Source organism: Panicum virgatum, chromosome 3N (genome assembly GCF_016808335.1).
Source record: "Panicum virgatum strain AP13 chromosome 3N, P.virgatum_v5, whole genome shotgun sequence".
In the NCBI taxonomy this organism is placed as follows: Eukaryota; Viridiplantae; Streptophyta; class Magnoliopsida; order Poales; family Poaceae; genus Panicum; species Panicum virgatum.
In genome coordinates, this window is record NC_053147.1 from 48,765,219 (window position 1) to 48,779,734 (window position 14,516).

Below are 14,516 nucleotides of genomic sequence, written 5' to 3' on the forward strand. Positions count from 1 at the left end.
AGTTTTCCGCTTGCTTGGTTTACTATGGGAATCTCCGTTACAAAATCTTTTTGCCTCGAGTACTTGACGGGTACTACTCGCTTGCTTGAGATACAAAAAGAACTCCTGTTTTCCCTTAGTACTCTGAGTAGTTGTCGAGAGCTGCCTGTCTTTTTATTTATCAAGAAACTTATTATACCTCCTAAAATACTCAATAAGAGTTCTCCCCCGATTGGACAACAAAGTTCATATTAGCCACGTGCTAATTAAAAATTTTTCCTTCAAAAAGGAAATTCATACTAAGCTACGGCTTCTCACACCTTTAAGTGCTATTCCCACTTGGTTAATCCCGCGGGATTCAATCCTAACCGGTCAGCACTATGGTTATGATTCAGAACCATACAAACTTGATTTGATTCGAGAATATGTTGCCTCCTAAGGCACCCACTGATACAATACATCGTATCTACTATTATGCTTGAGTGGGCCCAATGCTGCCTATACTCAGGGCCCACGAGTACAACTACTCGACACATTAAGGGATTCCACAATCCTAACAAGTACTTGACTTTACACAAACATCCAGCATTTGTTCAAAGTACTTCTGACTCACACGCCAACTCAAACACAAGAAAAGCTTAAGGAGACTCTGCTCTGCTCAAGGCTTCTACAATCTGATCAGCCACCCCGGAAGTTTCTGCCAAATACTGATGGAACTGATCATCAGTATAATCAGCCTTAGCTCCTCGTCCAAGAGCATCTAGATGAGTGGTTGGCCAATAAGATTTCATCAACCCAAGTACATGACCCACGTACTTGGCGGGTGATGGTTGAAACAAACCTCTCCAAAGCTTCGGGAACTTTGCGAAGCCTCCCTGCCAGTGTGAGAGGTTCATCTCCATCTCTAACTAGGATATCCATGGCCTCAGCAACCTCCAGGGCGGCATCTCTGACTTCTTTCAGATCCAGGAGCTCACGCTGCATCGAGTCTCGAGACTCTGACAAAGTCTCGAGTTATTGTAGCATCGATGCTGCCTCACGGTCAGAATCCTCCTTGATCTTCTTGAGCTTCTCTATTTCATCTGCGTTTCGGTACATAAGAATCTTTAAATCCAGTAAAAGCTTTCCTGAATCTCTAAAAATTTGGCACAAGCTGCGTACTCGATAGAAAGAAAATCTTATAAACACTAAGCAGATCTACTAGTCGAAGTGCATATCAAATGCAGATGACTAACCTTTCTTAGATTGGGAAAGTTTATTCAGCTTCTCTTCAAGAGCAGTCTTCTCAGATGAGAGTGTTTTAACCCTCTCCTTGAGAGAATTTAGCTCTGTCTCATCTGGCGTCTGGACACCCTTTCGTCCCAGTGCCTCCTGCAAAACAAAAAGATCAGCATACTACTCGATCTACTGTAAAAGTACTCGAAGCATTCGACTACTTACCTCCAGCAGCTTAAAAGCATGCTCCACCTTCTCTCGCGACAAGTCACTTCCCAATGGGACTTGGGAAGTACTCGCCACAACAACAGCCTTCTTGGGCACTTCTTCAATCCTTCCTATAGTATTCCCTGTGTTTTGGGAATCTAAAGGAAGACCATGCTACTTAATTACATTAAGAGAAAACAGAAGGATACCTTTCTACAAGGCACTACAAGCTTACCTGCAGGGGTCTCTGCAGGCTGTTTATCATCACCTCCCTCAGGAAGCTTCTCGCCTTCTCCTTCTCCTGGAAGCCTGCCGCTTCCGCTGGGATCTCCTCATTGGCCCTCTCAGGATTGGGCAATGGAGAATCCAGAAGCATACTATTGGCCATCACCTCTGCATCATGAGTACTCATCTCAGGAGTACTCGGGGGCTTCTCCAGCCCCGGTTGAGAATCCGAGTGGCTCTCAGCCCCCACGTCCTCTCCCAGGGCTGCATCTCTACAAAGACAAAGTAGTTACAAACTACTAGATTCAAAACAGATCCTACACATACAAGTTCTAAAGAACTTACGCAGGAGCTCTTATTAGGGCAAACCCCTTGATGCCAAATTTGCGGGCAGGCTTTGTGATCACGGCCAGCTTACCTGCATCGACGGTCTTATCCACATCGGAACTACTCGTAGAAGGAGTAGCTTCGATCCCACTTGATGGGTCCACTGTGGTGGAGGGAACAGCCTGTCCCACCACAATATCATCCCCAGATGATACGATCCGTGGCATTTTAGCCGCCGGACTTAAAAATCAAAACATAAAATCAGTGAATCGACAATGGAAGTTCATGATTGAAGTCAACTAGCAACATACCTGTTGTCAGCAGTTTGTGAAGAGCTGCTTCGCTTTCTCGCAGCTAAGCAAGTACTCGTTGGGTGATCCGCGCAAGCACCCTCGCTTCGACTAGGACTATCCGCCCGGTCTTCATCTCTAGCCGACTTTGCAGCTTCTGCATTAGCAGCTTCATTATCAGAACTAAAGCTTTCAAATTCTGAAGTATCTTCAGAATCAGGCGCAAATGGGCTATAAGCACTCGAAAGGAGATGAGACGGGCAAAATATGCCTGGCCAAGGAGGACTACTCCTACAAACATTCACATTATCTTGCAAAAGGAAATATTGTCAGAAGTCCGAATAAAGTACTCGATTTTGCAAATCGACTACTTAGCACTTACCGCTTTGGGAGGATTCAGCACTGAAAAAGTGTTAAGAAGTTGAGGAACATGCTCCACTTTGTCGAATAACCATTGTACTCGACGAAGAGCTTCTCCGTTTGTGATCTCTTCTTCCGAATATCGCGAGGGATCACTTCTCCCTTGATACTCGAAACCCAAAGTAATTCGAGCTTGGAGAGGCTGGATCCTACGGTTCATCCAGTCAAAAGCCACAGACTCTCCACTTATTCCCTTTTGCCTCAGATTTGCAATCATTTCCAGGAGTTCTGGAATTTGGCTCATATCATAAGGTTTTTTCATCCATTCAGGACGCTGAACAGGAGGACCAGCTGTGATGAATGGAAGGCTGTTTCCCTGATTCTCGACATAAAACCATCGTGGTTTCCAGTCGATGACCTTTTGAGATAACTTATAAAGGATATAAACCCTATCCATCTTCTGTCTCAATTGAATTCCCGCTCTACCAACTACATCTAAACTAGCCGAATTGGGCTGAGGCTTAAGATGGAAAAGGTGACAGAAAAGTTCGAAATGGGGCTCGATGCCTAGAAACGCTTCGCACAAATGTACGAAGACAGACATATACACAAAAGAATTGGGAGTAAGATGGTGAAGCTGGATCCCATAATAATATAGAAGTCCAGAAAAAAATTAGAGCCGGAAAGACTAAACCCCCGCTCAAAATACGGAACAAATCCAATGATCTCGCTCGTATTTTCGTACGGACGGGCGTCACCAAACGCGGGACGCCATTGGATTACGGATTCAGAAACCAAGAAACCTTGTTTTACTAAGGATTCTAAATCAGATCTGGAACACTTACTTGGTTCCCAGCCTTCATCACGAGTTGGCTTTGCAGCCACACCCTTTCCCTTGGTCGTTTTCTTGGGGGCCATCTGGAAGTCTACGGATCGCTTCACGCGCATACACTGGCGGAAACCCTAGGGCAATAGTGGGGAGCAAAGGGAAACAAGAACTTTGGATCTAGGAGCTCGAGAGTGAAAAGACAGATCTGAAGCAGTAAAAACAAGTGGCGGCCGGTCGGGTGAAACCTAAGTCACCGTTTCATTTTATAATGACGGTGGCAACATGGTAAAAACACCCAACAGGTCAACAGTCCGTTGCAAATCGTGGAAAAAGCAGGATTTAAAAGAGACATTCCTTTTTCTGAGATTACATTCTGGAAAAGAAAACACTCACATCCCTAGTCGACTACTTGACACTCTTGTCCTTAACTGGGATTACATTCCAAAACAAGGATAAGTACTCGACACAGTATAACTACTCGACATTACAACTCGAGTACCTTTTCCTAACTAACCTTTACAAAGACTCGGACCTGCATGCCCATCGCCTGGATCTCTTGGAGCTTCTAGTCGACGCATGCTGCAGACTAGATCGGTCCGAGGCCATGACAAAGTACAAACTTGTTATTTCCACTAAGGGAATAATGATACTCGTACTCTGGGAGGAAAGTTTCAAGAGTTTGGAGGCAGATTACAGTAATCACCTCGCAAGTCCTCTTGTAGCATCTGGTGGAGAAATTTCTCCTTCTCCCAAAATACGTTGTGATAAGATTAAGTCTCCCACCAGAGATGCAGTTCTTGGGCACCTAGAAACAGGCCACCCCAAGAATAGGACACAATGTGGTGTCACTCATCCTCTGAAACCCTGCCTCATTGGAATATGCAAGGACATGATGTCCTGAATGGATCCGATGAGAGCAGGATGGGGTAGTAGGGACTTCTCTTGTCACTCGCAATTTCTCTTCTAACATCTCTTGCTGGAAAAGACTACACAAAACTCAGGAGGGTGAGAACAATAACACCAAGGAAAAGCCATGGTTGCTACACTTTGGTGCTTCTGGCAAAAGCCTGTCCCCTGCCTTTTATAGCTACAAGGAGACTTGCTAAAGGAGAACCCGTGAATCAACAGTACACGTTTCACGGACGCATTCATGGCAGCATTCACAAACGCAGTCAAAGCTGCAATAATGCAGATTCTCCAAATAGTAACATCTCGTGTGAGCACTGAATAAAGAGCCGTACATCCCGGGTTTTATTCCTGAAATTATTTCGGGTGCAATCAGTGTGGCGGATCCAATTGTATTATTTTTCTGGGATTTTACCCGAAAAAGAGATCTTTTCGGATTCCGGATCTGATGAATCCTGCAAATAATCTGAAAGATAAAATCTGATGCCACGATTTAAATCCTTAATTCCAAATCTACGCTTGAGGGCTACTCGCAGTAAAATGGATTTTGATTTAAGGCTCGCGGGCTGCTGGATATAGGCCTCAGAGATTTATTTTTCAATATTTTTGAAAAATAGTCTGAAGTGACCCTCAGCCTGATTCTGCGATTCAACCTAAGGCTCGGGAGCTACTCCATATGGAGCGCGATTACTTCGCACACCATATATGATTAAGATTTCAGGGCTTGAGCACCTCACAGTCTCGAAGCAAACGGAAGTACTTGAAGGACTACTCGACGTATTTGAAGGAAGGACCAGAAGCAACCAGAAGGATGATCTGACTATTTGAAGTACTCGAAGACGCCCAGCCAAGTACTCGACGTCTGCAGGACTCGGCTATGAAGAGCTCGGGGGCTTGTCAGACCCGGGATAGCGGGACTGCTTATAGATATAGAATGTTCTAGAGTAAGGGATAGCTCATGGATGTACCTTACCTCTTTTGTAACTACCCGGATAGGTATAGAACTAGCTGCAGTACAAAGGAAACTACCCGATTGTGTTGTAGTAGAACTCCAACTGTACTCGGCTAGAATTTTCCATGTAACTCTGTCCCCCCGGATATATAAGGGCGGACAGGGACCCCTCCAAACAATCAACACCTAAGGCAATACAAATCACATAGGACGTAGGGTATTACGCAAACTCGTGGTCCGAACCTGTCTAAATCTTTGTGTTCTTTGTACCATTGAGTTCTAGAGTATTCCTGAGCAGACTTGACGGTAAACACCGACAATGGCCTGTACCTCTCCCGACGTGGTGGCGAGTCTCCTCCCGAGCTACCGCTGCTGCCATGGCCGAGCAAGGTCGACGGCTGGACGGGAGGCCCCCGATGCCTCGGATGGCATGGTCAGGTAGCTCCCGGCGCGTCGCGCAGCCAGCTCATCCGCTAGGGGAAGATCGCCGGCCTCGCCGTCCTCCTTGCGGGCCAGCCCGATACCGGCCGCTGGCCATGGGTATTGCCAAGTTGCTCGGTGCCGATCGCCTCCGTCGTCGCCTCTGAGCTCTACTCCCTCGACCTCTCAAAGATCGAGGCGCTCACGTAGGCCTCCCCTGCTCGATTTGGTGCGCCGCCCCCTCCCCTGCTCAATTCGGTGTGGCAGATGGTGGTTGGGAATGCCTCGTGGAAGCCGTGGGCGAGCGGGACCGACGCCGATAGCGCTCCCTCTACCTCCAATGGGAATAGCGGAACGGAGGAGCGTCTGCATGTTTAGTGGACTGCATCATCCAATACCTCAGTGCAGCTCTTTTTACGCTAAATGGGTACTCGAGGATGGGGTACTGCACCCCATTGCAGATAACCTAAAGGGAAGATACTATCCGTAGGGATAGTAAAAAAACACCAGCACTATTTTTTAAAGTTAGAAGCAACGTGGACACAACGACACTGAGGACGGGACGATGAAAATCCAACGGCCGACGCCAATTTTGCTAACGCGGACATGCTAACCGGCTGCCGAGCCCGCCAACGGGGAAATCATGGAGATCGCTCAAACAAGCAAATTCAACGTCAATGCAAAGTCTAAGAGCATCTACAGCAATGGTCCACAAATCAGAGCATCTACTTCTTGAGTAAGGGCTCCCTCTATTTCTTGAGAGCTAGATTTTTAACCTCAACTCCAGCAGTGGTCTCTAAATCTCACTCTTCTTTTTATCCAAATGGTGGAACCCAGTTCTCGGTGGATATTGGAATCTCCAGTAATAGGGGTGGAGGGTGGAGGTAGAGATTTAAAGACCTTCCCAATATGGAGGTTAGAGAAACTCTAGTCTCTAGCAATAACTTCTAAATTAGACACTCTAAATACTAAATGGAGGCTGCCTCTGTTTTTTAGGGGCTACCTCTATTTTTTAGGAGCTTTCAAATTTATTTTAACTCCAACGATAGCTCTCAATTCTAATTTGCAATAGAGCACCTCCCAAAATAGAGGGACTAGTAGGGGTCTGCTATAGTGCATCTTTTTTGTTTAACTCTATAAATTTGAGATATAGGTTGTTTAATTTAGAGGATCGGCTGGAGTTGCTCTATGATCTGCTGGGAGTATGATATTTTATTCCATCTTCCATAAGATGGGAACTTATTTAGAGCAACTCCAGCAGACCCTCTAAATAGTTCCCTATTCCAAGTTTAGAGGGTTAAGCAAAAAAAATGCACTCCAGCAGACCCTCTATTTCACCTTCTGTTTTGGAGAGGTCTCTAAAATCCCTCCTACACCCTCCATTCCTGGGGTCTTTAGGGAGCCCTCTATTATATATTAGAATTGAGAGCTGTTGTTGGAGTTGAAACAAATTTAGAAGTCCCAAAAAATAGAGGCAACCCTATTTAATATTTAGATGGTCTGATTTAGGGGTAGTGCTGGAGATGCTCTAACCATTGCAAAATCTAAAAAGTAAAGAGAAGTATGGAAAATTACTGGTGGCTCAGGACCAGTACAAAGGCATACCTCCACAATCGCCGGGACGAGGAGCGGCATGGAGTTGTTGCTACTACGTGTGCAAGGAAGAAACAGTCTCTTGTCCAAACCCGGCGCCGCCATTTCAGCTCTGCTCTTGCATGCGGCGCGCTGCCGGGTCGCGGCCACCGCCCTCCGGTCTCCATATATAGCCACGCCGATCAGACTACTCATCCCCACACACCTCCGAGTCCCTCACCGGCCACTGACCTCAGCTCCATCATGGCGACTCTTGCGCCATTGCTCCTCCATGGGCTCCTCTCCCTCTCCCTGGCGCTCGGCGCGCACTCCATGCCCGGCGACCACGGCAACCTCACCAGGGAGAGCTTCCCGGCCGGCTTCGTCTTCGGGACGGCGTCGTCGGCGTACCAGGTCGAGGGGAACACGCTGAAGTACGGCCGCGGCCCGTGCATCTGGGACACCTTCCTCAAGTATCCAGGTGAGATGGACGAATCGACCGTGCACAACCATCACTGCATCTCTGGGGATTTCTTTCACTTGGCGGTGCCTCATGTCGCGTCTCTGATCCATGGATGTGCAGGTACTACTCCTGATAACGCCACTGCCAATGTGACAGTCGACGAGTACAATCGCTACATGGTTAGTCCGATGCCTGACCTTGGTGCTTCGGTTTCTGAATGATCCATGTCGATGACCCATGTGAGATTTCTGCCGGTGGCCTCTTGCAGGATGATGTGGACAACATGGTGCGGGTTGGCTTCGACGCGTACCGCTTCTCCATCTCCTGGTCGCGCATTTTCCCAAGTATGTGCTGAAGCATACTCACAACTACTGATGATTCATTGGGTGTTTTCACTGGTTACTGCTGCATTGACATGTTTCTGTTTTTGGGCAAAAAAAAAATGCAGGTGGAATTGGGAGGATCAACAAGGATGGTGTGGATTACTACCACAGGCTCATCAACTACTTGCTCGCAAACCGTAAGAACACTTGCTCGCTGATGAGTCAGATTTCTTTGTTGTGAATGTCAGATTTGGAGGCATCTAACTGATGAGTCTTGTTTTTTCTTCTACCAACCAGATATTACTCCCTACGTTGTGCTCTACCACTACGACCTTCCTCAGGTGCTGCAAGACCAGTACAACGGCTGGCTAAGCCCCAGAATTGTGTAAGTGTTCCCGATCGATGCCATCTTTCTTCCAGCAAAAGTACAAAAAAAAAAGATAAAAAAGCTCAGACCCAGACTATCTGAATCTTCTGTCAGCTCTGACAAGAATCAGGTCTCTGATTGTCATACCGATACGCTGACCTGATCTGATTTGTGACTATCAGCCTGTTTAGTTCGCGAAAAGTTTGCGAAAAAGTTGTTGTAGCACGTTTCGGTTTTATTTGGCAACTATTGTCCAACTATGGAGTAATTAGTCTCAAAAGATTCGTCTCGTCATTTACAACCAAACTGTGCAATTAGTTATATTTTTTAACTACATTTAATATTCCATGCATGTATCGTAAGATTCGATGTGATGTGCGTCAGTGAAAAATTTTGGGAACTTTTCGCGGAACTAAACACAGCCTATGGCTACCGTGCATTCTGCAGGGACGATTTCACGCGGTTCGCAGATTTTTGCTTCAGGACATACGGTGACCGTGTGAAGAACTGGTTCACCATCAACGAGCCCCGGATGATGGCCTCCCACGGGTACGGCGACGGCTACTTCCCCCCGGCCAGGTGCACCGGCTGCCACTTCGGCGGGAACTCCGCCACCGAGCCGTACATCGCCGGCCACAACCTCCTCCTGGCGCACGCCTCTGCTGTCAAGCTGTACCGGGAGAAGTACCAGGCCTGTGACCTCCCCGGATCACGTTAACATTTTCGTTTGGTTTCTTCCAGCTTGCACCATGCTCACCATTATTCCTGGGTGAGCTCGTTTCAGGTCCCACAGGGTGGCAAGATCGGCATCCTGCTCGACTTCGTCTGGTATGAGCCGCTCACATCCTCCATCGACGACGAATACGCGGCGCACCGAGCTAGGATGTTCACCCTTGGCTGGTAACAAATTCAAACCTTACCTGGCCATCGCATCAGGTCAGCATCTGATGGTCTCTGGGGTGAGAGCTGATGAACATCCATCCATTTCCAATCCCGTTCCTGCAGGTTCCTGCACCCGATCACCTACGGCCACTACCCGGAGTCGATGGAGAAGATCGTGATGGGGAGGCTGCCCAACTTCACCTTTGAGCAGTCCGCAATGGTGAAAGGCTCGGCGGATTACATCGCCATCAACCACTACACCACATACTACGCCAGCAACTACGTCAACGAGACGCATACGAGCTATGCCAACGATTGGCACGTCAAACTTTCATGTACGGTTGTTTAGTATAACACAACAAAGCCATCTTTTTTTTATGTTTGCTGAGTCTTTTATCCGCGTAGCTAACACATTGGATCATCTTTCCAGATGAGAGGAACGGTGTGCCCATTGGAAAGAAGGTACTAGTAGCAATGATCTTCGCCGATTATTGCCTCGTTTGACCCGGAAAATGTACATGATTATTACAGATTGTGCAAGGTTTTTTCTGATCGCTCGAGAACACTCTTACTATGCAGGGATACTCGGACTGGCTCTACGTGGTGCCATGGGGGCTCTACAAAGCTCTCATTTGGACTAAGGAGAAGTTCAACAACCCTATCATGCTCATCGGCGAAAACGGTAAGTCACCTAGCAGCAGCGCCCTTCCCTCCGTTGTCGGAAACTGAGCAGTAGCTAGCACTGACTGTGACACAATCTCAAAGGCGTGAATCCTGACGCTGAATGACATCTCCAGGAATTGATCAATCTGGAAGCGATACTTTGCCGTATGCGCTGTACGACAACTTCAGGATAGACTACTTCGAGAAGTACCTTCATGAGCTCCAATGCGCCATACACGACGGCGCAAAGGTCATCGGCTACTTTGCTTGGTCACTACTGGACAACTTTGAGTGGCGGATGGGGTTCACCTCCAAGTTTGGAATCGTGTACGTGGACCGAAGCACGTTCACGCGGTACCCCAAGGACTCTGCACGCTGGTTCCGGAAGGTAATCAAGAACGAAGAGTGAAGGAAGGAACAGCATGGTAGCTATAGCATGTGCTTCTTGGCGTTCTGTGGGCATCAGTTTTGGTTCTTACGAATAAAATGTGATGTAGTTCAGATTCGGACTTCAAATAAAGATAGTAGTTCTTTTCTTTTTGGTTTACAATGCCGTGTTTTGAGGATGATTGTTTACTGAGCTGTAGCGGCATTATTGGGCAACACATTCATACATCTGGAGATAACAGAGAGGAACATTCCACTGTGCAGCTTTCTTTTCTGCTGTTCTTTCATTGTCCCACTTTGATTGTTTATGCACAGTTTTACAAGTAGGACTTTAATTCTGACTCTGCAATATCAGATTCTGATAAATTTGGTACAAAAAACGCAATTTCAAGAAACTGGAAAGTTCAGTTGAAGATCCACCTGTTGCCTTTGCAAAGATCAGTCGCGCAGGGAAGTAAAGGCCCTCATTTCTGGCCCTGTGCCCCACTTGCATTATCAGCCTAGCGTCGGTTGCTGTTTTCTGATTGTATATCTTTTCTTCACTTGTCAGTCTCACATCAGATAGCATTTTCGAATAATATATATTTTTGGTGCTACTATTATTTGACAAACCTTTACCCCAAAGTATGTCCTAGAACAAAGGCGTCCCTATCAGCATCAGCTGATCTGAATGGTGACAAGTGGACAGATGAAAGAAGTCCCTATCAGTATCAGTTCATCAGAGTGGTGCCAAGTGGACAGATCAAAGAAGGAGAGGAGAGGATCCTGAACCACAAGTTTCAGACAAGTGATACACAGCCATCCATCCGATCCTTCTCTCTCTAGTTTTTTTAGCACTTCGTTTTATACTTGTGCAGGCACAGCGAGCGAGCGAGAGAGAGAGAGAGAGAGAGAGAGAGAGAGAGAGAGAGAGAGAGAGAGAGAGAGAGAGAGAGAGAGAGAGAGAGAGAGAGCAGAGGAAGAGCGACATGGCGGCCACGGCGTCCCTGAAGAGCAGCCTCCGCCTCCCGTCTCCTATCTCCGACTTCAGCGGCGCAGCCGTCTCCGTCTCAGCGCAGGTGACCAATCGGCAGAACAGGAATGCCCTTTGTTGGTTGAACAGGCGTGATGGATTCCAGTGTGCCGGTGAGCCTGACATGGTTGAGAGTTGGGACATTTTGTTTGGCCGCAGAAGAGTAGGAGGTCATGGCAGCCGAGGGGGGCGAGGGTGCAGGTCTCGGCGGCGGCGGACTCCAAGAACATTCTTGTCATGGGTGGAACCAGGTTCATTGGTGTTTTCCTGTCCAGACTCCTTGTCAAGGAGGGCCATCAGGTCAGTAGTGCCTTTGCTCACCAATGATCATTCAGGGCATTCAGCCAAGCAATACTACAGACATTCAAAGATAAGGTGTTTTTCTTAGCAAAAAGGATAAAATTCTGTTTCGGCAGGTTACATTGTTCACTAGGGGAAAGGCGCCCATCACCCAGCAGCTGCCAGGAGAGTCCGATGCAGAGTACGCAGAGTTCTCCTCCAAGGTGTGCAGTTTCCTCCTCTGTTTTCCGTGTGTACACTGTGTCAGTATCTTCAGAGTAATGTGCACGTAAGAATACATTAAGGTACTAAACCAAGGTACAAAGGATATCTTAGTGTTAGGACAGTGTAAAAGAGATTGCTAAGTTACCCACTTTCATCAGTAATTATTCTATCATACCAGTAATAATGGGGTTTGGGATCTGCTGCATCTGTACAGATCCAGCACTTGAAAGGTGACAGGATGGACTTCGAATTCGTCAAGGCAAGCCTTGCTGCTAAGGGCTACGATGTCGTCTACGACATCAACGGTAATGTTTCCAGGATCATTGTAGTACCTGCAAACCAGGATGCTAATTCTGTGATCTCCGGCCTCATAGCAATCATTCTAGGAAGGACATCAGTAAAAACGCTAGCATTGTGTAGCATCGCTGTCAACGCATTTCACCAAAACGTTAGCATTGTGTAGCTTCATGAATTCATCATGTTGATGTTAACGCCTTTCGCCGGCACCGCATGATGGTTTCAGGACGCGAGGCTGCGGAGGTTGAGCCTATAATCGACGCCTTGCCCGACCTGGAACAGTAAGCTAGCCACTTCACCTGACACTTCATTACAAGCTACAGCTACCCCAAGTGCATCTCTCTCATGCTCCCCAATTTTTTTTTTAAAAAAATCGACTTTCAGGTACATCTACTGCTCATCGGCCGGAGTGTACCTGAAATCGGACCTTCTCCCACACTGCGAGGTATGGCCAGATCCTCGACACAAGCAATGGCGCCATGAAAATGGCCATACACATGAACAGGGGGCACTCAGCCACTCACCATGGGTCTCGCTCGTGTATGGCCGGCCGCCACTGCAGGCCGACGCCGTGGACCCCAAGAGCCGGCACAAGGGGAAGCTGGAGACGGAGAGCCTGCTCACCGCCCGCGGCGTGAACTGGACGTCCATCAGGCCGGTGTACATCTACGGCCCGCATAACTACAACCCCGTCGAGGAGTGGTTCTTCCACCGCCTCAAGGCCGGCCGCCCCATCCCCATCCCCGGCGCCGGCAACCAGATCACCCAGCTCGGCCATGTCAAGGTCAGTCGGAATTCAGACGACACGATGGATTGGCATGCACTGCGCTGGACTAGATGTTTCAGAGGGTGTGCTCTGCTCAACTGAACCTCCGGGCCTGTGCTCGTCTGTCCAGGACCTAGCAGCGGCATTCAACCTGGTGCTCGGCAACCCGAAGGCGAGCCAGCAGATCTTCAACATCTCCGGGGCCAAGTACGTCACCTTCGACGGCCTCGCACGGGCGTGCGCGAAGGTAACAAGATTTCGCGAAAGAAACTGTACTGGTTTCCTGTTGAACTGCCTGGGTTGGGTTCTGCTCTCTTCAGTGTTCAGCAATTTCAGCAATGGCTGTGACTGTTTGATGCGTGCAGGCTGGAGGGTTCCCTGAGCCGGAGCTCGTCCACTACAACCCCAAGGAGTTCGACTTCGGCAAGAAGAAGGCCTTCCCGTTCAGGGACCAGGTACAGCGACCCCTCCCTGTCTGAACGTCTGTGTGACCAAGAAACTGTTACTACCGATAGATGAGTGGCTTGTGTCTCTGACGCTGGGTGTTTTAATTTCCCAGCACTTCTTCGCGTCGATCGAGAAGGCGACCAGGGAGCTCGGGTGGACGCCGGAGTTCGACCTCGTCGAGGGGCTCACCGACTCGTACAACCTCGACTTCGGCCGCGGCACGTTCCGGAAGGCGGCCGACTTCACCACAGACGACATGATCCTCGGCAAGAAGCTTGCGACCGTCTGAACCTTCCGTGATCTTTGGGAACGATGGCTGCACGTGACACGGTGAAGGGCCGGTGCAGCTGCTGGGGTGCAAATGCTGGCTGTAGCCGTGGGGAATGCTAATCTTCAAAAAAAAAAGATGTGGGGAATGCATGGAAAAATATCTCAGTTTTGGATTCGTTCCGGATCGATGTATCGTACTTATGAGAACTTATCTAAGTGAACTAGAAATAATCCGCGAAACTAAAAGCAGCTCAAATTAATAGGGCTTCAGAAGGTTATCGGTGCTCTGTAACCGGTTGGTATTATTGTCGAAGAGGAAAGGCGTGGGGATATTTAGGGTCTGGTTGGGAGCACTCCACCTCCACAAAAATAGCTTTGGAGTAGCAACTCCACGTTTTAGCAACTCCACTCTACCAACTCTAAGAAAACAAGAAGTTATTAACGTGTTTGCCTGATTGGCTGTCTCCAACTCCAAGAAAAGAGAGGAATTATGAGGAATGGTCCCTTTTGCCCCCTATTTTTTCTTTGTTCTCCCTCATTTTCTCGCTACGGTATTTCGCTACAGTATCATGGTACATTTCCGAAATACAATAATCATTGAATCAGTTCACATGCAAGGTCCAAGTTCACATGGCAAATTTGCATACCAAGTTCACATGCAAAATGAGAATAATAAATTTTGTCGACTACTTCCAAGCAAAAGAAACTGCAATCACCAAGAAATGAATCCATTGTTGGAGGGTTGCGTGCATATGTTGACCCATCGGACGCTGATGATGGCACAACATATTTGTTGTATCTTTCTTGTATCGTTGGTATGAAATTTGGATTATGATCGAAAAGTGCAAAGTCT

At 47.8% G+C, this 14,516-nt stretch overlaps 2 protein-coding genes across 4 annotated transcripts; both read left to right on the forward strand.

The window, feature by feature from the left end:
- The first annotated feature begins 7,407 nt into the window (after positions 1-7,407).
- LOC120666067 (beta-glucosidase 38-like) lies at positions 7,408-10,635 on the forward strand. Its single transcript, XM_039945859.1, has 11 exons — positions 7,408-7,763; positions 7,866-7,924; positions 8,014-8,089; positions 8,194-8,265; positions 8,366-8,453; positions 8,883-9,126; positions 9,220-9,335; positions 9,441-9,652; positions 9,748-9,779; positions 9,897-9,999; positions 10,115-10,635. The coding sequence occupies exons 1-11, from the start codon at positions 7,547-7,549 to the stop codon at positions 10,387-10,389; spliced, it is 1,494 nt and encodes a 497-aa protein (XP_039801793.1). The 5' UTR covers positions 7,408-7,546; the 3' UTR covers positions 10,390-10,635.
- Positions 10,636-11,204: 569 nt separating this feature from the next.
- Positions 11,205-14,138, forward strand: LOC120666066 (chloroplast stem-loop binding protein of 41 kDa b, chloroplastic-like). Of its 3 annotated transcripts, XR_005671534.1 has the most exons (11): positions 11,259-11,425; positions 11,539-11,679; positions 11,796-11,882; positions 12,098-12,188; positions 12,407-12,461; positions 12,565-12,625; positions 12,743-12,964; positions 13,077-13,193; positions 13,312-13,401; positions 13,506-13,769; positions 13,802-14,138. XR_005671534.1 is itself a non-coding variant. In XM_039945858.1 (10 exons), exons 1-10 carry the CDS (start codon positions 11,336-11,338, stop codon positions 13,680-13,682), a joined length of 1,131 nt encoding a protein of 376 aa, XP_039801792.1. In that variant the 5' UTR covers positions 11,205-11,335; the 3' UTR covers positions 13,683-14,115. The 3 variants fall into 3 exon arrangements, 2 of the variants coding, with proteins under 2 accessions (XP_039801792.1, XP_039801791.1); XM_039945858.1 differs by having other exon boundaries at positions 11,205-11,425; positions 13,506-14,115; XM_039945857.1 differs by having other exon boundaries at positions 11,257-11,425; positions 12,565-12,964; positions 13,506-14,115.
- The last annotated feature ends 378 nt before the right edge of the window (positions 14,139-14,516 follow it).